General features: G+C 41.5%; 1 protein-coding gene across 1 annotated transcript in view; it reads left to right on the forward strand.

The window, feature by feature from the left end:
• The window catches only part of LOC112248526 (WSC domain-containing protein 2), an 89,658-nt gene that overhangs the window by 36,646 nt on the left and 30,529 nt on the right, over positions 1-22,483 (forward strand). Inside the window, exon 2 of the mRNA XM_024417640.1 lies at positions 18,568-19,412. Within this exon, the coding sequence (XP_024273408.1) occupies positions 19,025-19,412 (388 nt within the window). The 5' untranslated portion in view covers positions 18,568-19,024. The remainder of the gene's footprint in view (positions 1-18,567; positions 19,413-22,483) is intronic.

The raw sequence follows: 22,483 nt of genomic DNA on the forward strand, positions 1-22,483 counted from the left end.
TACTGTACCCTACTACAGCTAGTGTTAGATACTGTACCCAACTACAGCTAGTGTTAGACACTGTACCCAACTACAGCTAGTGTTAGATACTGTACCCTACTACAGCAAGTGTAAGATACTGTACCCAACTACAGTTAGTGTTAGATACTGTACCCTACTACAGCTCGTGTTAGATATTGTAACGAACTACAGCTAGTGTTAGATACTGTACCCAACTACAGCTAGTGTTAGATGCTGTACCCTACGATAGCTAGTGTTAGATACTGTACCCAACTACAGCTAGTGTTAGATGCTGTACCCTACTACAGCTAGTGTTAGATACTGTACCAAACTACAGCTAGTGTTAGATACTGTACCCTACTACAGCTAGTGTTAGATACAGTACCCAAGTACAGCTAGTGTTAGATACTGTACCGAACTACAGCTAGTGTTAGATACTGTACCCAAGTACAGCTAGTGTTAGATACTGTACCCAACTACAGCTAGTGTTGGATACTGTATCGTACTACAGCCAACGTTAGACACCGTACCCAACTACAGCTAGTGTTAGATACTGTACCCAACTACAGCTAGTGTTAGATACTGTACCCTACTACAGCTAGTGTTAGATACTGTACCCAACTACAGCTAGTGTTAGATACTGTACCCAACTACAGCTAGTGTTGGATACTGTATCGTACAACAGCCAACGTTAGACACCGTACCCAACTACAGCTAGTGTTAGATACCTTACCCAACTACAGCTAGTGTCAGATACTGTACCCAACTACAGCTAGTGTTAGATACTGTACCCAACTACAGCTAGCGTTATATACTGTACCCAAGTACAGCTAGTGTTAGATACTGTACCCTACTACAGCTAGTGTTAGATACTGTGCCCAAGTACAGCTAGTGTTAGATACTGTACCCTACTACAGCTAGTGTTAGATACTGTACCCTACTACAACTAGTGTTAAATACTGTACCCTACTACAGCTAGTGTTAGATACTGTACCCAACTACAGCTAGTGTTACACACCCTACTCAACTACAGCTAGTGTAAGATACTGTACCCAACTACAGCTAGTGTTGGATACTGTATCGTACTACAGCCAACGTTAGACACCGTACCCAACTACAGCTAGTGTTAGATACTGTACCCAACTACAGCTAGTGTTAGATACTGTACCCTACTACAGCTAGTGTTAGATACTGTACCCAACTACAGCTAGTGTCAGATACTGTACCCAACTACAGCTAGTGTTAGATACTGTACCCAACTACAGCTAGTGTTAGATACTGTACCCAAGTACAGCTAGTGTTAGATACTGTACCCTACTACAGCAAGTGTAAGATACTGTACCCAACTACAGCTAGTGTTAGATACTGTACCCTACTACAGCCAGTGTTAGATACTGTACCCAACTACAGCTAGTGTTAGATACTGTACCCAAGTACAGCTATTGTTAGATACTGTACCCTACTACAGCTAGCGTTAGATACTGTACCCAAGTACAGCTAGTGTTAGATACTGTACCCTACTACAGCTAGTGTTAGATACTGTACCCAACTACAGCTAGTGTTAGACACTGTACCCAACTACAGCTAGTGTTAGATACTGTACCCTACTACAGCAAGTGTAAGATACTGTACCCAACTACAGTTAGTGTTAGATACTGTACCCTACTACAGCTCGTGTTAGATACTGTAACGAACTACAGCTAGTGTTAGATACTGTACCCAACTACAGCTAGTGTTAGATGCTGTACCCTACGATAGCTAGTGTTAGATACTGTACCCAACTACAGCTAGTGTTAGATGCTGTACCCTACTACAGCTAGTGTTAGATACTGTACCAAACTACAGCTAGTGTCAGATACTGTACCCAACTACAGCTAGTGTTAGATACTGTACCCAACTACAGCCAGTGTTAGATACTGTACCCAACTACAGCTAGTGTTAGATACTGTACTCAAGTACAGCTAGTGTTAGATACTGTACCCTACTACAGCAAGTGTAAGATACTGTACCCTACATCAGCTAGTGTTAGATACTGTACCCTACTACAGCTAGTGTTAGATACTGTACCCAACTACTGCTAGTGTTAGATACTGTACCCAACTACAGCTAGTGTTAGATGCTGTACCCTACTACAGCTAGTGTTAGATACTGTACCAAACTACAGCTAGTGTTAGATACTGTACCCTACTACAGCTAGTGTTAGATACTGTACCGAACTACAGCTAGTGTTAGATACTGTGCCCAACTACAGCTAGTGTTAGATACTGTACCCTACTACAGCTAGTGTTAGATACTGTACCCAAATACAGTTAGTGTTAGATACTGTATCCTACTACAGCTAGTGTTAGATACTGTACCCAAGTACAGCTAGTGTAAGATACTGTACCCTACATCAGCTAGTGTTAGATACTGTACCCTACTACAGCCAGAGTTAGATGCTGTACCCTACTACAGCTAGTGTTAGATACTGTACCCAACTACAGCTAGTGTTAGATACTGTACCCTACTACAGCTAGTGTTAGATACTGTACCCAACTACAGCTAGTGTCAGATACTGTACCCAACTACAGCTAGTGTTAGATACTGTACCCAACTACAGCTAGTGTTAGATACTGTACCCAAGTACAGCTAGTGTTAGATACTGTACCCTACTACAGCAAGTGTAAGATACTGTACCCAACTACAGCTAGTGTTAGATACTGTACCCTACTACAGCTCGTGTTAGATATTGTAACGAACTACAGCTAGTGTTAGATACTGTACCCAACTACAGCTAGTGTTAGATGCTGTACCCTACGATAGCTAGTGTTAGATACTGTACCCAACTACAGCTAGTGTTAGATGCTGTACCCTACTACAGCTAGTGTTAGATACTGTACCAAACTACAGCTAGTGTTAGATACTGTACCCTACTACAGCTAGTGTTAGATACAGTACCCAAGTACAGCTAGTGTTAGATACTGTACCGAACTACAGCTAGTGTTAGATACTGTACCCAAGTACAGCTAGTGTTAGATACTGTACCCAACTACAGCTAGTGTTGGATACTGTATCGTACTACAGCCAACGTTAGACACCGTACCCAACTACAGCTAGTGTTAGATACTGTACCCAACTACAGCTAGTGTTAGATACTGTACCCTACTACAGCTAGTGTTAGATACTGTACCCAACTACAGCTAGTGTTAGATACTGTACCCAACTACAGCTAGTGTTGGATACTGTATCGTACAACAGCCAACGTTAGACACCGTACCCAACTACAGCTAGTGTTAGATACCTTACCCAACTACAGCTAGTGTCAGATACTGTACCCAACTACAGCTAGTGTTAGATACTGTACCCAACTACAGCTAGCGTTATATACTGTACCCAAGTACAGCTAGTGTTAGATACTGTACCCTACTACAGCTAGTGTTAGATACTGTGCCCAAGTACAGCTAGTGTTAGATACTGTACCCTACTACAGCTAGTGTTAGATACTGTACCCTACTACAACTAGTGTTAAATACTGTACCCTACTACAGCTAGTGTTAGATACTGTACCCAACTACAGCTAGTGTTACACACCCTACTCAACTACAGCTAGTGTAAGATACTGTACCCAACTACAGCTAGTGTTGGATACTGTATCGTACTACAGCCAACGTTAGACACCGTACCCAACTACAGCTAGTGTTAGATACTGTACCCAACTACAGCTAGTGTTAGATACTGTACCCTACTACAGCTAGTGTTAGATACTGTACCCAACTACAGCTAGTGTCAGATACTGTACCCAACTACAGCTAGTGTTAGATACTGTACCCAACTACAGCTAGTGTTAGATACTGTACCCAAGTACAGCTAGTGTTAGATACTGTACCCTACTACAGCAAGTGTAAGATACTGTACCCAACTACAGCTAGTGTTAGATACTACAGCCAGTGTTGATACTGTACCCTACTACAGCCAGTGTTAGATACTGTACCCAACTACAGCTAGTGTTAGATACTGTACCCAAGTACAGCTATTGTTAGATACTGTACCCTACTACAGCTAGCGTTAGATACTGTACCCAAGTACAGCTAGTGTTAGATACTGTACCCTACTACAGCTAGTGTTAGATACTGTACCCAACTACAGCTAGTGTTAGACACTGTACCCAACTACAGCTAGTGTTAGATACTGTACCCTACTACAGCAAGTGTAAGATACTGTACCCAACTACAGTTAGTGTTAGATACTGTACCCTACTACAGCTCGTGTTAGATACTGTAACGAACTACAGCTAGTGTTAGATACTGTACCCAACTACAGCTAGTGTTAGATGCTGTACCCTACGATAGCTAGTGTTAGATACTGTACCCAACTACAGCTAGTGTTAGATGCTGTACCCTACTACAGCTAGTGTTAGATACTGTACCAAACTACAGCTAGTGTCAGATACTGTACCCAACTACAGCTAGTGTTAGATACTGTACCCAACTACAGCCAGTGTTAGATACTGTACCCAACTACAGCTAGTGTTAGATACTGTACTCAAGTACAGCTAGTGTTAGATACTGTACCCTACTACAGCAAGTGTAAGATACTGTACCCTACATCAGCTAGTGTTAGATACTGTACCCTACTACAGCTAGTGTTAGATACTGTACCCAACTACTGCTAGTGTTAGATACTGTACCCAACTACAGCTAGTGTTAGATGCTGTACCCTACTACAGCTAGTGTTAGATACTGTACCAAACTACAGCTAGTGTTAGATACTGTACCCTACTACAGCTAGTGTTAGATACTGTACCGAACTACAGCTAGTGTTAGATACTGTGCCCAACTACAGCTAGTGTTAGATACTGTACCCTACTACAGCTAGTGTTAGATACTGTACCCAAATACAGTTAGTGTTAGATACTGTATCCTACTACAGCTAGTGTTAGATACTGTACCCAAGTACAGCTAGTGTAAGATACTGTACCCTACATCAGCTAGTGTTAGATACTGTACCCTACTACAGCCAGAGTTAGATGCTGTACCCTACTACAGCTAGTGTTAGATACTGTACCCAACTACAGCTAGTGTTAGATACTGTACCCTACTACAGCTAGTGTTAGATACTGTACCCAACTACAGCTAGTGTCAGATACTGTACCCAACTACAGCTAGTGTTAGATACTGTACCCAACTACAGCTAGTGTTAGATACTGTACCCAAGTACAGCTAGTGTTAGATACTGTACCCTACTACAGCAAGTGTAAGATACTGTACCCAACTACAGCTAGTGTTAGATACTGTACCCTACTACAGCCAGTGTTAGATACTGTACCCAACTACAGCTAGTGTTAGATACTGTACCCAAGTACAGCTATTGTTAGATACTGTACCCTACTACAGCTAGCGTTAGATACTGTACCCAAGTACAGCTAGTGTTAGATACTGTACCCTACTACAGCTAGTGTTAGATACTGTACCCAACTACAGCTAGTGTTAGACACTGTACCCAACTACAGCTAGTGTTAGATACTGTACCCTACTACAGCAAGTGTAAGATACTGTACCCAACTACAGTTAGTGTTAGATACTGTACCCTACTACAGCTCGTGTTAGATACTGTAACGAACTACAGCTAGTGTTAGATACTGTACCCAACTACAGCTAGTGTTAGATGCTGTACCCTACGATAGCTAGTGTTAGATACTGTACCCAACTACAGCTAGTGTTAGATGCTGTACCCTACTACAGCTAGTGTTAGATACTGTACCAAACTACAGCTAGTGTTAGATACTGTACCCAACTACAGCTAGTGTTAGATACTGTACCCAACTACAGCTAGTGTTAGATACTGTACCCAAGTACAGCTAGTGTTAGATACTGTACCCTACTACAGCCAGTGTTAGATACTGTACCCAACTACAGCTAGTGTTAGATACTGTACCCTACTACAGCCAGTGTTAGATACTGTACCCAACTACAGCTAGTGTTAGATACTGTACCCAAGTACAGCTAGTGTTAGATACTGTACCCTACTACAGCAAGTGTAAGATACTGTACCCTACATCAGCTAGTGTTAGATACTGTACCCTACTACAGCTAGTGTTAGATACTGTACCCAACTACAGCTAGTGTTAGATACTGTACCCAACTACAGCTAGTGTTAGATGCTGTACCCTACTACAGCTAGTGTTAGATACTGTACCAAACTACAGCTAGTGTTAGATACTGTACCCTACTACAGCTAGTGTTAGATACTGTACCGAACTACAGCTAGTGTTAGATACTGTGCCCAACTACAGCTAGTGTTAGATACTGTACCCTACTACAGCTAGTGTTAGATACTGTACCCAAATACAGTTAGTGTTAGATACTGTATCCTACTACAGCTAGTGTTAGATACTGTACCCAAGTACAGCTAGTGTAAGATACTGTACCCTACATCAGCTAGTGTTAGATACTGTACCCTACTACAGCCAGAGTTAGATACTGTTTATTTATTTTTATTTTTTTATTTCACCTTTATTTAACCAAGTAGGCTAGTTGAGAACAAGTTCTCATTTGCAACTGCGACCTGGCCAAGATAAAGCATAGCAGTGTGAGCAGACAACACAGAGTTACACATGGAATAAACAATTAACAAGTCAATAACACAGTAGAAAACAAAGGGGGGAGTCTATATACAATGTGTGCAAAAGGCATGAGGAGGTAGGTGAATAATTACAATTTTGCAGATTAACACTGGAGTGATAAATGATCAGATGGTCATGTACAGGTAGAGATATTGGTGTGCAAAAGAGCAGAAAAGTAAATAAATAAAAACAGTATGGGGATGAGGTAGGTGAAAATGGGTGGGCTATTTACCAATAGACTATGTACAGCTGCAGCGATCGGTTAGCTGCTCAGATAGCTGATGTTTGAAGTTGGTGAGGGAGATTAAAGTCTCCAACTTCAGCGATTTTTGCAATTCGTTCCAGTCACAGGCAGCAGAGTACTGGAACGAAAGGCGGCCAAATGAGGTGTTGGCTTTAGGGATGATCAGTGAGATACACCTGCTGGAGCGCGTGCTACGGATGGGTGTTGCCATCGTGACCATCGTGACTGTACCCAACTACAGCTAGTGTTAGATACTGTACCCTACTACAGCCAGTGTTAGATACTGTACCCAAGTACAGCTAGTGTTAGATACTGTACCCAACTACAGCTAGCGTTAGATACTGTACCCTACTACAGCTAGCATTAGATACTGTACCCAAGTACAGCTAGTGTTAGATACTGTACCCAAGTACAGCTAGTGTAAGATACTGTACCCTACTTCAGCTATTGTAAGATACTGTACCCAACTACAGCTAGTGTTAGATACTGTACCCTACTTCAGCTATTGTAAGATACTGTACCCAACTACAGCTAGTGTTAGATACTGTACCCAACTACAGCTAGTGTTAGATACTGTACCCAACTACGGCTCGTGTGAGACACTTTACCTAACTACAGCATCTATACAACTTCTGTGCCAAACAATCATGTCACTAACTGTAATAAACCTTGTCTAACCGGCAGTGTTGGGGAAGCAACTTTGAAAATATAGTTTACCAAGCTACCAATTACACTGAAATAAATTAATCTACATGAAAGCTACACTTAAAAAGTTGTTCACTACATCCAAACTACTTCCAAACTACTAAATCTGAAATGTCATAGATAAGAAATTGCAAGAAGATAAGATAAGAAATTGCAAGAACTTTAGAGTTATATTGACAGAATTGCAGAATGTGTAAGTTAGTCTATTAAACACAACAACTGAATTTCAAGTGAGAATCAGGTAGGTCTGATGCAGAAAAATAAAGGAAATTCTTACCGACTTCTCCCATATTTTATTTTATTATTGCAAATAAATTAGCGTGTAGTTCTAGTAGTTAGCTACACCGCTACATGGCAGAAAAGTAATTAACTTCTGAAAACACTACCCAGATTAGAATTTAGGTCAACTATTTGTCAAGCTACTGCAAAATTTAGTTAAATTACAAGTTAAACTACATATACTCCCCAAAACTGTTCACCAGTGATAACAGTCTATTTTGGGCACCCAATGAAGGGCTATGACAGCTGTTTTCAAAGTGCTATGTTAGCTTCAGAGGACGAATCTTACGAAAGACAGGATATATCTGGGAAGTTTCCCACACAGCCCCACTGACGAGCTTCCACAGCCTCTGAGTGGCTACCACTAATTCATTGAATTGGGAATTGAGCCAATCATTGATACCAGCCAGCACACTCCAGGATCAAACATGGGTCTAATCAAAATGGTTGGCATGAAGATGTGAAACCCCTGCACTGTGTGGCTGGCTACTACTGTACACTGCCAGACACAGAGCAAACAGAGCTGCTCCTGTGCTCTTTACCCACTGCCCCTCAATACTTATTGCCAGGACCTCCTGAGCACAACCGTTTTCAAGGCTCCAGCAACACTCACAGGCACCATCTGTGCTAATCTTATAAAGAGCTGTGTCACTTAGGAGCTACGCCTGGAATAGATCTTAAAGCTGGAATCCGTAGCGGTGAAACTGCCACGTCCGTTTGCGATATTACAACAACAAAGACTTTACTTCAAACAACGAACACAGTTTTTTCCCCCTCAGACATCATTACATGTGCATAGAACTGCAGAGCATGTACTACTACTTATTTGACCAAGATGCTGGATGCTCCTTTCCTTCTTTCATAAACAAAACAAAAAACTATTACAAATGCATCGCACTGTTTCATCTTCCGAGGATTTTAGCTTCAATTCACAGACCTCAGTTAAAGCATTGCCTTGGGATTAGGGTTGCAAAATTCCTGAGACTTTCAATAAATATCCCTGGTTTTCCCAAAATCCCGGTTGGAGGCTTACCAGAACCAGGAGGGAATATGCAGGAAATCCGGAATCCTTCAACCAGGATTTCAGAAAAACCACACACTCCTCTCTCCGGCCCCACACTGGCCTCTCATCAGTCCCCCACTCTCTCTCTCTCTCTCTCTCTCTCTCTCTCTCTGTCTCTCTCTCTCTCTCTCTCTCTCTCTCTCTCTCTCTCTCTCTCTCTCTCTCTCTCTCTCTCTCTCTCTCTCTCTCTCTCTCTCTCTCTCTCTCTCTCTGTCTCTGTCTCTCTCTCTCTCTTCTCTCTCTCTCTCTCTCTCTCTCTCTCTCTCTCTCTCTCTCTCTCTCTCTCTCTCTCTCTCTCTCTCTCTCTCTCTCTCTCTCTCTCTCTCTCTCTCTCTCTTTTCCCCCACTGGCCCTTGTTCAGCCATGTTGTGATGCTGTTATCACTGTTGTAGAATGCAATATCATCAGGGAGGAAGCCAGTCACAGCCAAGCCCAACACAAATCAGAGGAGAGGATTGATTAAAATAAAATTTAAACCAGCTGTGGTCAACTCTGTTTCAGAGCTCTTTGTCGCCCTTTTTCCCAATAATTCAGGAGTGGAATAGGGTTCATTTGGCAAATAAAATACAAAATAACAGAAATTGGATACATACAGTATGTAAGGGCCAAGCCAAACCACAAACCGTATGTTTTATGTCTTAGTTATTTGACCATTGGAAAATATTGTTTTCTGGGACTGATTTGTTTTCATTTATTGATGTTCTGCACAACATAGTTCTCCTGTTTGCTCTCTCAACAGAATGTCATTACCATTGCATTTCTACCCAATTTATTTTCTTGGCATAAGAACATAAAAATGTTAGACATTTATGGAAACAATTTGAGATTGTCCCACTCATGACAATAATATCTAGAGAATTTTTTTTATTTATTTGGTGAGGCAGACGGCAGGGAGAGGTAAGGCAAGTTGTAATTGAGGGGAGATATCTTGCAGGTTGCTGGCTCCACCGCCGAGCCTTATATGAACTTCCTGCCCCAACGAGGGGAGGCTGTAGGTGGTTTGTAAAGGCCGTTGTTGTTGGAAGGTGAGGACCAATGCGCAGCGTGGTAAGTGTCCATATTTTTAATAAAGCAATTGAACACTGAACAAAAACAACAAAATGAACAAACAAAACCAAAACAGTTCTGTCTGGTGCAGAATACAAACACTCAACAGAAAATAATCACCCACCACTCAAGGGTGAAAACAGGCTGCCTAAGTATGGTTCTCAATCAGGGACAACGATTGACAGCTGCCTCTGATTGAGAACCATACCAGGCCAAACACAGAAATACCAAATCATAGAAAAAAGAACATAGACTGCCCACCCAACTCACGCCTTGACCATACTAAAACAAAGACATCACAAAGGAACTAAGGTCAGAACGTGACATGGTTAAGCCAAGGAGTGCTTGGGGATAAAGGAGGCATCAGCCTGCACAAAGGGGCAGAGGAGGAGCGATAGCTGTAAGAGCGATAGCTGTGATTACCTGTGGTGACCTGGACTGTCGGATTACCCCCTTGTGTACCGGACCGGATTGGCTGATGACCCCAGTGTGAGGAGTACCCCTGGAAAATGGACCGGACAATGAGAACGGCTTGTGGACTGTGAGGTGATTGGTGCATTTCCCCAGTGTACCAAAACCCTTAATAAACTTCCCAATTGCATTCTAATTGTGCTACTGGTGCCTGTTTGTTATTGAACTTGGTGACGTGGAAACCCCACACCCTTGAGCCTGCTATAGTGGTTTATACAAGGTAATCCAAAAACATCACAAACGATAATGAATGAAAACAGATAAGGAGATAATTATATTTAATCAAATTATCAGTTTTTTTATTCAATGTTACAAAAGTGGTCTGTATTATCCTCATCTGGGGCCAAACACAAGGCATATAAACACGACTAACTCAGCCACCCCTCCAAAAGACAAACACTTTTTAGACTGCTACTGACGTTCTCTCACCCTCACCTCCTTTAACAGCGTTTACCACTAATACTGTACACTCCACTCTTCTACAAATAATGCTCACATTGCCACTCATGGAAACTGTCTCTGAAACCGAATTGTGCATCTGTAATGTAGTGAAACTATATGAAGTTGGTAACTGAGTGCCATATGGGGAAGCTACACTGAATGCCCTTTACCATCAGAACGGTTCATCGGGGCGTGGACTCTACAAGATGCTGGCCCATGTTGACTCCAATGCTTCCCATAGTTGTGTCAAGTTGGCTGGATGTCCTTTGGGTGGTGGACCATTCTTGATACACACAGGAAACTGTTGAGCGTGAAAAACCCATACCCCGTTCAAAGTCACTTAAATATTTTGTCTTGTCCATTCACCCTCTGAATGGCACACATACACAATCCATGTCTCAATTGTCTCAAGGCTTAAAATTCCTTCCTTAACCTGTCTCCTCCCCTTCATCTACACTGATTGAAGTGGATTTAACAACTGACATCAATAAGGGATCATAGACTGACCAGGTGAATCCAGTTGAAAGCTATGTCATGGATGTGTCATGTTCTTAATGTTTTGTACACTCAGTGGATATAAGAAGGCTCTGAGTGACAGAGGCTGTGACAACTGTCAGAGAGCCAGCAAGGCAGGACTGGGTAGGACAGGGTAGGACAGAAAGGCTGGTGGTCACATAAGGTGGTCTCAGTAGACCTGTTCCCTGAGCTAGGTCGGAAAGAACAATTTTTTAAACCAAGACGTTTTTCCACCAACTTTAGCATCCCGCCAACTTTTTGCCGACTTTTCCTCATATATAAAAGATATTGCCAGCAACAAATACCTATACTTTTATTTCCGCCAACCGACTTACGCCTCGATCACACCCACAGCATCATTGCATTTTGGTACACCAGAACTACATTCATTTCCAATGGAACGCTACGTTTGCCTTGCAGCATCGCGTTAGAGGCAGTTGCAGTGCATTCTACAGTATATGGTGCGTACATTGGATTCATCTAACATATGCATCAAACTGTATACGTAAACAGCTTGACAGAAATGGTAGCAGAAGGGGAATGTTGAACTTTTGTTGCACACATATCCAGATGATTCTGCATACCATTTTGCCATTTACGCTGTCTGTGTGATCAAGGTGTTCATCATGATTGCGTAAAGTTCTGCCTACAGCTTGGTATGAAATGTAGCCGTAATGCATTGGCACACACTACGCTCTTACACCTCGAACATGTCTACATCTTCATTGCGCAAAATGGTATGCAGCATCATCTGGATAGACAGTGCCTTTGGAAAGTATTCAGACACCTTGACTTTTTGGACATTTTGTTAGGTTACAGTCTTATTCTAAAATTGATTAAACATTTTTTTTCCCTCATCAATCTACACACAACACCCCATAATGTAAAAATAGGTTTTGAGACATGTTTGCTCATTTCTATAAAAAGAAAAATGAAATATGACATTTACATAAGTATTAAGATCCTTTATTCAGTACTTTGCTGAAGCATCTTTGGCAGCAATTACAGCCTTGAGTCTTCTTGGGTGTGACGTTACAAGCTTGTCACACCTGTATTTGAGGTGCTTCACCAATTCTTCTCTGCAGATCCACTCAAGATCTGACAGGTTGGAAGGGGAGCGTTGCTGCACAGCTATTTCCAGGTCTCCCAAAGATGTTTGATCGAGTTCAAGTCTGAGCTCTGGCTGGGCCACTCAAGGGCATTCAGAGACTTGTCCTGAAGCCACTCTTGCTTTGTCTTGGCTGTGTGCTTAGGGTAGTTGTCCTGTTGGAAGGTGAACCTTCACCCCAGTCTAAGGTCCTGAGTGCTCTGCAGCAGGTTTTCACCAAGGATCTCTCTGTACTTTGCTCCATTAATCTTTGCCTTGATCCTGACTAATCTCCCAGTCCCTGCTGCTGAAAAACACCCCCACACCATGATGCTGCCACCACCATGCTTCACCATAGGGATAGTGCCAGGTTCAATCTTGGTTTCATCAGACGAGAGAATCTTGTTTCTCATGGTCTGAGAGTCTTTAAGTGCCTTTTGGCAAACTCAAAACTGTCATGTGCCTTTTAATAAGGAGTGGCTTCCATCTGACCACTCTACCGTAACAGCCTGATTGGTAATAATGTAAGTAGGGTGGTTGGTTGGGGTGGATCGGTGGGCATATAACGCAAATGTGTAGCAAGGTTGCTAGTTCGAATCTCATCATGGACAACTTTAGCATTTTAGCTAATTAGCAACGTTTCAACTGCTAACTACTTTTTAGCTGCTTTGCAACTACTTAGCATGTAAGCTAACTCTTCCCCTAACCCTAACCGCAACCCTTTAACCTAACTCCTAAACTTAACCCTAACCTTAACCCTAACCCCTAGCCAAGCTAACGTTATTCAGCTAGCTAATATTAGCCACCTAGCTAGTTTTCATAACATATCATACGTTTTACAAATTCGCAACATATTATACATTTTGCAAATTCGTAACATATTGTACATTTTGCAAATTTGTACTTATAATCATACGAAATCAGTGATGGACATCCACAAATGAATTAATACAGTTTAAAATGTAACGTATCATACTAAATGGAGTGTATTTAATTTACATACAGAATAATATGAAATGCTCTGAGACCAGGTTGTGATTTCATGCACATGCCGCAGACTTTTGGCTGCACAGACCAGTAACATAATTAAACAAAAAATATGGCATTCTATTCGTAAAAAGAAACAATTTGTCTTAAAATGTTTCTTAGGACCTGCCTAAAAAAAATCACGGATTCCTTTATAATGGTGTATATTCAATAGATTTATTCAAATAGATGTCCACCCACATTGATCCACATCTACTCCCACACTTCCCAGCATGTGCACGGGAGATATAAATGGTTTATCCTGGCAAGAATGTGGTTAAAATGGGACTCTATGAATTGGGCTCTAAAAAACATGGCCTGATTTTGTTTTACAGTAAAGGCTTTCTGTAAAGGGTATGAGTGAGGTGACAGCATCCACTCTGCAGGAGAGCCCCTTGCCTAGTGCTCAATAACTCACAGGGCAGATATGAAGTATATTTATGGAGTGTCCTGCAGAGCCATGACCCACAGCACGCACTGAGCTGCCCGACTGCCCGGTAACGATTAACTCTGACATTTCTCGCCAGAATCCACTCGGATAAATATTTGCTGGCTCATTTAATATGAATGTGAATTAATGGTCAATCACGCCGTGTCTAGACTTGACAGTTCATGCAGCTTTTGTATTCTGATCATGGAGATCATGAAATTTCTAACACGTCATGTGTATACGCCTACATTTAAATGTCCATGTTGTGTCTGGATTCCCTTTTTTTTGTATTGAAATGCCAGTATGCATTCTGCAAACGGTGGAACAGGATAAATCTGATAAGAACACAACAACAACTTGATGGCAGGAGCCATTTACTGTAGCTATCTTGCCAGTGAAACTCTGTAGCTAGCCAGCAAGTTAGCTAGCAAAGTTAAAGGGATTGCAAACAGGTTAGCATAACTCTAGCCACACAAAAAGTATTTTTTTGTAAATAAGCTAGCTGGCTAGCCATTTTGAAGCCAATAAACACGTTCCTCACACACTAGGAACATATTTCCTCTAACTTTTAATGAAAAATGGTGCCTCACTTCCAAAACACAAGTTTTCTGGAGACTTGTGGCAGAGTGCTGATGATGTCATCCCAAAAATGTGCTTTTGGTAGCCTGATTGCATCCAGACTGAGGAGAAATGTTGCCCTGACCACCTTCTGAAGTGGTCAGCCAGATATGAACACAATCCAACCACAATACTCGAGGAGGTTCTCACTTCAAGGGCCTCTTATAGCTCATTTAAACATTGTAAACTCACGGCAAGTCATAGAACCCCAATTGGCAATTAGAGAATGTAAGTACACCTGTCACTCTCTGCCCCCCTACATACAAAACCTGTCTGTGTTTCAATGTCTTGTTTGAAGTCAGTGACCTCTGCATCCACTCTTATTACGGTCATTTGAACCTGCAAATTAGAAATGCTCTTCTCAGGTGGACTTTGTAGTTCAATTTCATTTTTTCCATTGTGTGCTTATAAATAATTAATAGGGTGATTGCAAACGTGTGTGTGCATGTGTGCATATGCATGTGTGTATACTGTAACATGCTGCCATCTGCCACCAGTTGTGTGCCCTTTATCTTTCTTCCCAACCATGCCCAAAATCTGCCCAGGAGTTTTTTGCCCCATGGTCTACATGCCAATCCCAGTATGTAAAAGAATGCTAGGCAGATATAATTGTCTGTGTCTGCATGCCATGGGTAGAAAGTGAAAATAAGGAGGAAGAGCACATGAGGGGAAATACTTTGAGTACCTTTATATGTACTGTAGTACCTTTTATGAAGGTCTGCCTCTAAGTCAAGGTTACCCCCCCTGAATGCTCTGACCTCAACACCTTAATCTCCCAAGGCATCGGGTATAAACACAAGCCTTATAATGGCCATAGCGTGACTCAGAGGACAGATAAGGACACTCTTTTTTCACCACCCGCTAAGGTGGTACTCTGAAAGAGTGGCAGAGTTTTTTCCTATTCCATCAAATCGATATTGGCTTTTTTGTATGTTTTATAAAAGTACAGACTCATGGGGGAAACATGGGAAAGTAATGCTTGTTTGAAATGTGCTAACTTGTTATTCCAACTTATAGACAAGCTCCAGAAGGTTTTACACACTTGCTGAAGAGGCATTGTTTTGTATGCTCATTCAGCATAGTTCATGTGATGTCCAGAGATGCCTGAGTATATTTTCAACTAAAAATATACATTTTTGGCTAAGTACTTGAAAGTGTGTTGTGTAACAAAGGGCATTAAGTGATGCAAACCATACATTTGCATGCATTTTTTGTCAACCAACATTTTTATTTTTTCTTCAGAAATATGTTAATTGGGGTCTCCTTGAGCAGTCCAATCACTACTGATGTTTTAATGCAAGGAAAACCGGGTCTGGGTTTCTAATGGTTAAGTAAAAGGTTCTCTGTCATTTGCTTTTCGTCTGCTCGGCATTCTTGTTATGTTGTGTCATGTCGCTCCAGTTCACATTGACAGTGTTCAATATTCCAAGAATCATCTTTGTTTGTCTCTGTCATGGATGCTGAGTTTGCCCTTTGCTTAAAGACTTAACGCAGTGAGAGTTGTTTTATACAAGAGCCTTCTGAGTTCTTTTTTCGACCCTCTCCTTATTTGCAATCGAACTTCAGAGTTTTGTTCATCTCCTCATACTCTGCTTCTACTGGGCATTCCACTGAGTTCAAAACTTGGTCCACTTATTCTGCCACAACAATACTGTTGATCTTCATTTCTTCCTCACCACTGTCATCAGAAATCATCAGAAATGACAATGTTGTTTTTACCCAAGTCAAGGATTGCTTCGTCATCTGATTCACTTTCAGAGTCAAGAGCGAGTCAGGCTGTCAACCTCCAGAGAGTAGCCCATCACAACATTCTCCTACTGAGCTTTGTTAATAGCGACAGTTAAATTCAGGGCAGTGATGACGTTGAGAGCTGTAGCAACACGTTTGCAGTTGTCCATTGCTATTATCTTTAAAAAAAAAATCTGCGGTTGTGTGTTTACAGATCACCAAAGAGTTTGCTATTAGGCACATATATATATTTTTTTAAACGTAAAAAAAATTATATATATATATATATATTTTTTTTTTCACGTAATTTTTTAATGAATGAAGAACGCCCGTCTTACTTGAGATATCCAGACAAATGTCCATTAATTATATTCCGCATGATATTTCACATTTCCCGTTGCTGCAGGATTATTTTCCTGCTGTAGCAAACTGGCTCAAATTAAGATCCTACATCTGTAGTGCTCTTAATCTAAAGAATGTTACCAGATCCTGATCTGGGACCACTGAAACAGAATGGGATTTTTTATTTATTTTTCAATTCAGCAACTCATACCATCCGTGATGGAGAGGATTGTAGCCATTTCCTGCAATCAAATGACATAGTGACCTCATGGGTAGAATGTTATTCATATTTTTCATAATTTCATAATGAATAAACATTATTTTAAAAAACCTGCCGAAAATCCGGTGTTTCTATGTCTTCTATGATGTATATAAAGTGTAATATTGGGATGCAAACGCTAAACTGAATACATTTCAACTCTATATCTGACATGGTATATAGGTGTCTTCTTTTTTTAAGCTGTGTGAGGTGTATACTTTTGTTTCAAAGTAGATTTGTTTAGTACTACCAAGAAACACTCTGTGTGACCCTGATTTAGGTTAACTAAACTGCTGCGGGGTGGAACTCCTATGTTTCCCCTCCCCATCCAGTGTTTCCATTCCAATCTCATTTAGAAGATATAATGAAGCCTGTAGAGCTCAGAGTTAGTTGGAACAGAGAGGACCACCCACAGTTGGGTTTAGTATGAACTGAAGGCAACAACCACCACAGCCCAAAGCTTTTCATCCACTCTAATCAGAGATATATTAGAAATATGTATTTCAATTACTTTTGAGCATTTTGTCATTTGTATTTCACCGGCCTTAACTACAATCCAATGTATTTTGTAACAAGATACTTTCGAGACCTGTAATTAGTATTTTCAAAATACAAAATACTTTCTAATAACTTTATTTAATTATTATTATTTAATTTCACCTTGCATTGGTATCAGAAGTCTAATGGCATTATGGTGTGATAAGAGTGTCTTCTAAATTACCAATACATAAATGAAAATGTAAAAATTAACATTAAAGCATGCTGGGTATTGTGTTAATGAGCTCCGCCCCGAAACAAGGTCAATGATATTACTCAGTGTGCTGTCTAATTGTTTATTATTTTGCTAATTTAGTAGACACTCTTATCCAGAGCGACTTACAGTCAGTGCATTCAACTGAGGTAGATAAACAACCACATTTCACAGCCATAGCAAGTAAAACACGTTTTGTTAGATCTACTGAGAATGCTGTTGTAGTGAAGCCGTGTACTTGCAAGTGTATTTATGTAAATACTTTACTTTGCAAAAGTATTTTGTATTTTAGTTTGATGCATTTGTCTTAATAATAGTGTCTTGTATTTATTTGTGAGATTCATTTTGATGTATCTTTTGGCCATATCTAACCCTAATGTGCTGCTTGCCACTGCTTCTGCTTTTTTCGGATTAGGTTTTTTATTTATTTGTGTTAGTTTATTTCTTTGCAACCTGGTGCATGATGGTTGAGTGTTGCTGAGGAGGTGGGGAGATGGTGTGTGTGGTGGGCACCACCCCCAAAGCTATAAGACTGGTAAAATAGTTTGTTAAATAGTTAACCAATAGCTACCCGGAATATCTGCATTGATCCTTTTTGCACTAATCTCTTTTGACTCAAATACTCTGTTGTTACTATTTATTATATAATCCGTTGCCTAGTCACTTTATCCCTCCCTTTATGTACATACAGTATCTACCTCAACTACCTTGTACCCCTTGACTCGATATTGGTACCTTGTGTACATAGCCAAGTTATCGTGCGTTATAATTTTTTCTATTTATTCTTTGTGTTATTATTTTTCTTTTTTTTCTCTTCTATTTCAATGTTTTTTCTCTGCAATGTTTGGAAGGGCCCGAAAGGAAGCGTTTCACTGTTAGACTACACATGTTGTTTATGAAGCATGCTACAAATACAATTCGATTTTGATTTGATTTAATGCGGCTTATTTTACTTTCAGATGGCGAGCCACAACCTCCGTCACAGACCGTCACGGTAAATGGCTGGAGGGAATACAAGCGTCTTCCATCTGCGTGGCGGTGGAAAGGGCCTCTGTGGAGCTGTGGTCGTCTTTCAGTCTCAGCAAATCACCTTTCCTGCCATGGCCCCACCATCAGCTCTCTGCCCTCCTGATGCTTTCTCAGAGGGAATGTAGAGAGACACACACTGGAGACACACTCTCCAGCACTACACACACACCCCTTCATGCAGAGATCCCATACTCCTTAGCACAAGATACCTTTGTTGTGTGTGTTTTTTTACCTGGTAGACAATTATTTTTCCCCATCCAGAATTGGATTTGGACTCTCTGTCCTGTGTGATTGAAACTCTTAGTAGCTTTAGGGGGGTGTTGTCCTGCTCTGCTGCTTTATGGTTGGGTGTCCCTGGGACGTTGTGACTGAGCAGGGGGAGCCAGCATGGCCAGGCCTCTGCTGAAAATCCAACGCTACTTTCGCAGGAAACCTGTGCGCTTCTTCTCCTTCATCCTCCTCTACCTGACAGCTGGGAGCCTGGTGTTCCTGCACTCTGGCTTTGTAGGGGACAGCTCCACGGGGGAAAATGGGGGCCGGGACACCATGGTAGCATCTGGGATAGGGAACAGGGTGGCCTCCTCAGACGGCCGGGGGGTAGGAATGATGGGGAGGGTGTTGAAAGATACACGCAGACCCACCCCGCGGAGGTACGGCCCTCCCTGGATGAAAGGGGCTGGTGGGAAGGACTGGGAGGGTAGGGGAGTAGACTACACCAGCAGCTGGAACCGCGCCCTCAAGGGACGCAACGCCAAAGATCTGGACGACGGACGGGGTGAGTCAAAAGTTTATGTTGATACATTGCTAGTTGTACAGTACCTACAGTACATGTTTTGTATACACTATATACACAAAAGTATGTGGATTTGGCTATTTCAGACACACCCGTTGCCGACAGGTGTATAAAATTGAGCACACAGCCATGCAATCTCCATAGACAAACATTGGCAGTAGAATGGCCTTAGTGAAGAGCTCAGTGACCTTCAATATGGCACCATCATAGGATGCCACCTTTCCAACAAGTCATTTCTTAAAGTTTCTGCCCTACTAGAGCTGCCCCGGTCAACTGTAAGTGCTGTTATTGTGAAGTGGAAACAGAACGGGACTGCCAAGTGTTGAAGCGCATAGCACGTTAAAATCGTCTGTCCTCGGTTGCAGCACTCGAGTTCCAAACTGCCTCAGGAAGCAACGTCAGCACAAGAACTGTTCGCCTGGAGCTTCATGAAATGGGTTTCCATGGCCGAGCAGCCACATACAAGCCTCAGATCACCATGCACAATGCCAAGCATCGGCTGGAGTAGTGTAAAGCTCGCCCCCATTGGACTCTGGAACAGTGGGAACTGTTCTCTGGAGTGATTCTCTGGAGTGATTAATCATGCTTCACCATTTGGCAGTCTGATGGACTAATCTGAGTTTGGCGGATGCCAGGAAAACACTACCTGCCCAAATGCATAGTGCCAACTGTAAAGTTTGGTGGAGGAAGAATTATGGTCTGGGACTGTTTTTCATGGTTCGGGCTAGGCCCCTTAGTGCCAATGAGGGGAAATATTAACACTACAGCATATAATGACATTCTAGACAATTCTGTGCTTCCAACTTTGTGGCAACATGACAACGCCCCCGTGCACAAAGCGAGGTCCACACAGAAATGGTTTGTCGAGACTGGCCTGCACAGAACCCTGACCTCAACCCCATCGAGACCTTTGGGATGAATTGGAACGCCGACTGCGAGCCAGACCTAATCGCCCAACATCACTAATACTCTGAATGGAAGCAAGTCCCCGCAGCAATGTTCCAACATCTAGTGGACAGTCTTCCCAGAAGAGTGGAGGCTGTTACAGCAGAAAGGGGGGGACCAACTCCATATTAATGCCCATGATTTTGGAATTAGATGTTCAACGAGCAGGTGTCCACATACTTTTGTTCCTGTAGTGTATTTAACTAGACACCCTCAGCTTGGTTTTATACATAAGAATTATTGTCTCATAAAGTCACCTCTGACTTACAGATTTATGATCTTAATTTGATCACCCTGTTGCAGGAGACCTTTCCTGCAATGCAGTAAATGTAAAACCTGCAGGGTATTCAAGGTTTAAAATGCTTCTGAAGTTTGACATTTCCACTTTGATATTTCAGACTTGAATTTCCCTTACGAATAATGTTTCAACCCCTACAAAAAATGTCCATTAATTGTCATCCACATCATTCATATGTCCTCTTGCTGGCTCAAATTACGATCCTACATCTCTAGCTCCAGTTGTTTATGTTGTATAAAAAATGACAGGTTTATAGACAATAGAGTAATTTATTATTTCACTGCAACAGCCTGAAGAAATATACTATCCGTTTAAGTGACTATCAAACTTAAATGGCCCCTTGAGTATTCACTGTTCATTATGAAATACACAGTATTCCACATGTACAGACACACAGGCATTTGTGGATAGGCAAATACACATTCACCCTCAGAGTGTTGCTCAAGGTTAATGTGGATATTATTGTGCTGGAGGCCTTGGCAAAACGACAGCCATTTAAATTTGCTGCAGCATTTAAGTGACTGGATATTTAACAAGTAATTAGCCCTTCAGGTGATGCCTCTCCAGGACAGGCAGGTCACCTGTAAAACAAGCCAGTATTTGACGTTCATGCATTTCTGAAGACGTTGGGAGATGATGTGGAAACTGTCTATTAAGGGGCAACAGTGAGCACTGTTACCTTCAAGTAGATTTTGGTTTTGCAAGGACATTGTGGATGGGGATGGTGGATGAGCTTAAGCTTCTACCTCTGATTCCAAAGGATGCATGTTTGAATCCAGCGAAAGAAAGTTGTTTTTGATATTTTTTATTTTAAACCTATCCCAAACCTTAACCCTTACATTAACCATTCAGAGTTAATGTCTAAATTTAACCCTAACCGTACAAATGTGGAGTTAATTCCTAAACTTAACCTTAAACACTTAATAATGTGATGTTTGGAATAACTTAAAAATGTGACGATTAAGACTGTGAGACCTTGTAGCTCCAGGGAGATGAAGACCTCTCTCCCAGGGAGATCTGGAACCAGGGGCTCAGTTAGCTCTGTGATGCCACCCACCCTGGTCCTCCTTGCCCACAGTCAGTCAACACCCATTGAGGGGGATATTCAGAATGCACTGGTTTACAGTTATAGCAGGTTTTCCCTATATTTTATTATGTATGTTTACCTACATAATGGAGCTATCCTTAGCAACATCTGGTGTGACATTGTAAATATTACCTAGATACTGAGAAGCCACAGACAAATGACTTGGAACCAAACCACAAAATATAATTTAAAAAATAAGCTAATTGAAGGTTTGTCTCTATCTCTGAAAGTCTCACACTCATAAGCATAGATCTCCAATCTTGGGTAAAATCCTTCACGGCTCATTTTCATGAGCAAAATGTAGCATGTCCATGGCAATTAACCTTTCCCAAAAAGAGCTAGATTGAGCTCCTGTGAAGTGATGTAGATTCATTTAGAATGGGACTCCACAAAGCTGGCTGCTGTGAGCAGCTGGTAGCAGACTGGAAGTGCCAGAAGTGCACAGCATAGCGCACCGCCCTAATCATATTATCCTTTTCAATGATCTTTACACTCTCCATACTGGACTTTAAAGTATATAGTAGGAGTTGTACCAGATGACAGCAGTATAATAATAGAGATAGAATATCTATGGTTATTACCTTCGTAGTACAAGGACACCTACATATAGTTAGCCTTTGAATGAGAGAAATAGGTATTACAAGCACAAGCAGTTCCTGGGTGGAATTGATTTGCACAGGGATTGTTTTTGTTACATTCATGTGGTATTCATATGGTACATGA

This window comes from Oncorhynchus tshawytscha, linkage group LG04, assembly GCF_018296145.1.
Source record: "Oncorhynchus tshawytscha isolate Ot180627B linkage group LG04, Otsh_v2.0, whole genome shotgun sequence".
NCBI classification, from domain to species: domain Eukaryota; kingdom Metazoa; phylum Chordata; class Actinopteri; order Salmoniformes; family Salmonidae; genus Oncorhynchus; species Oncorhynchus tshawytscha.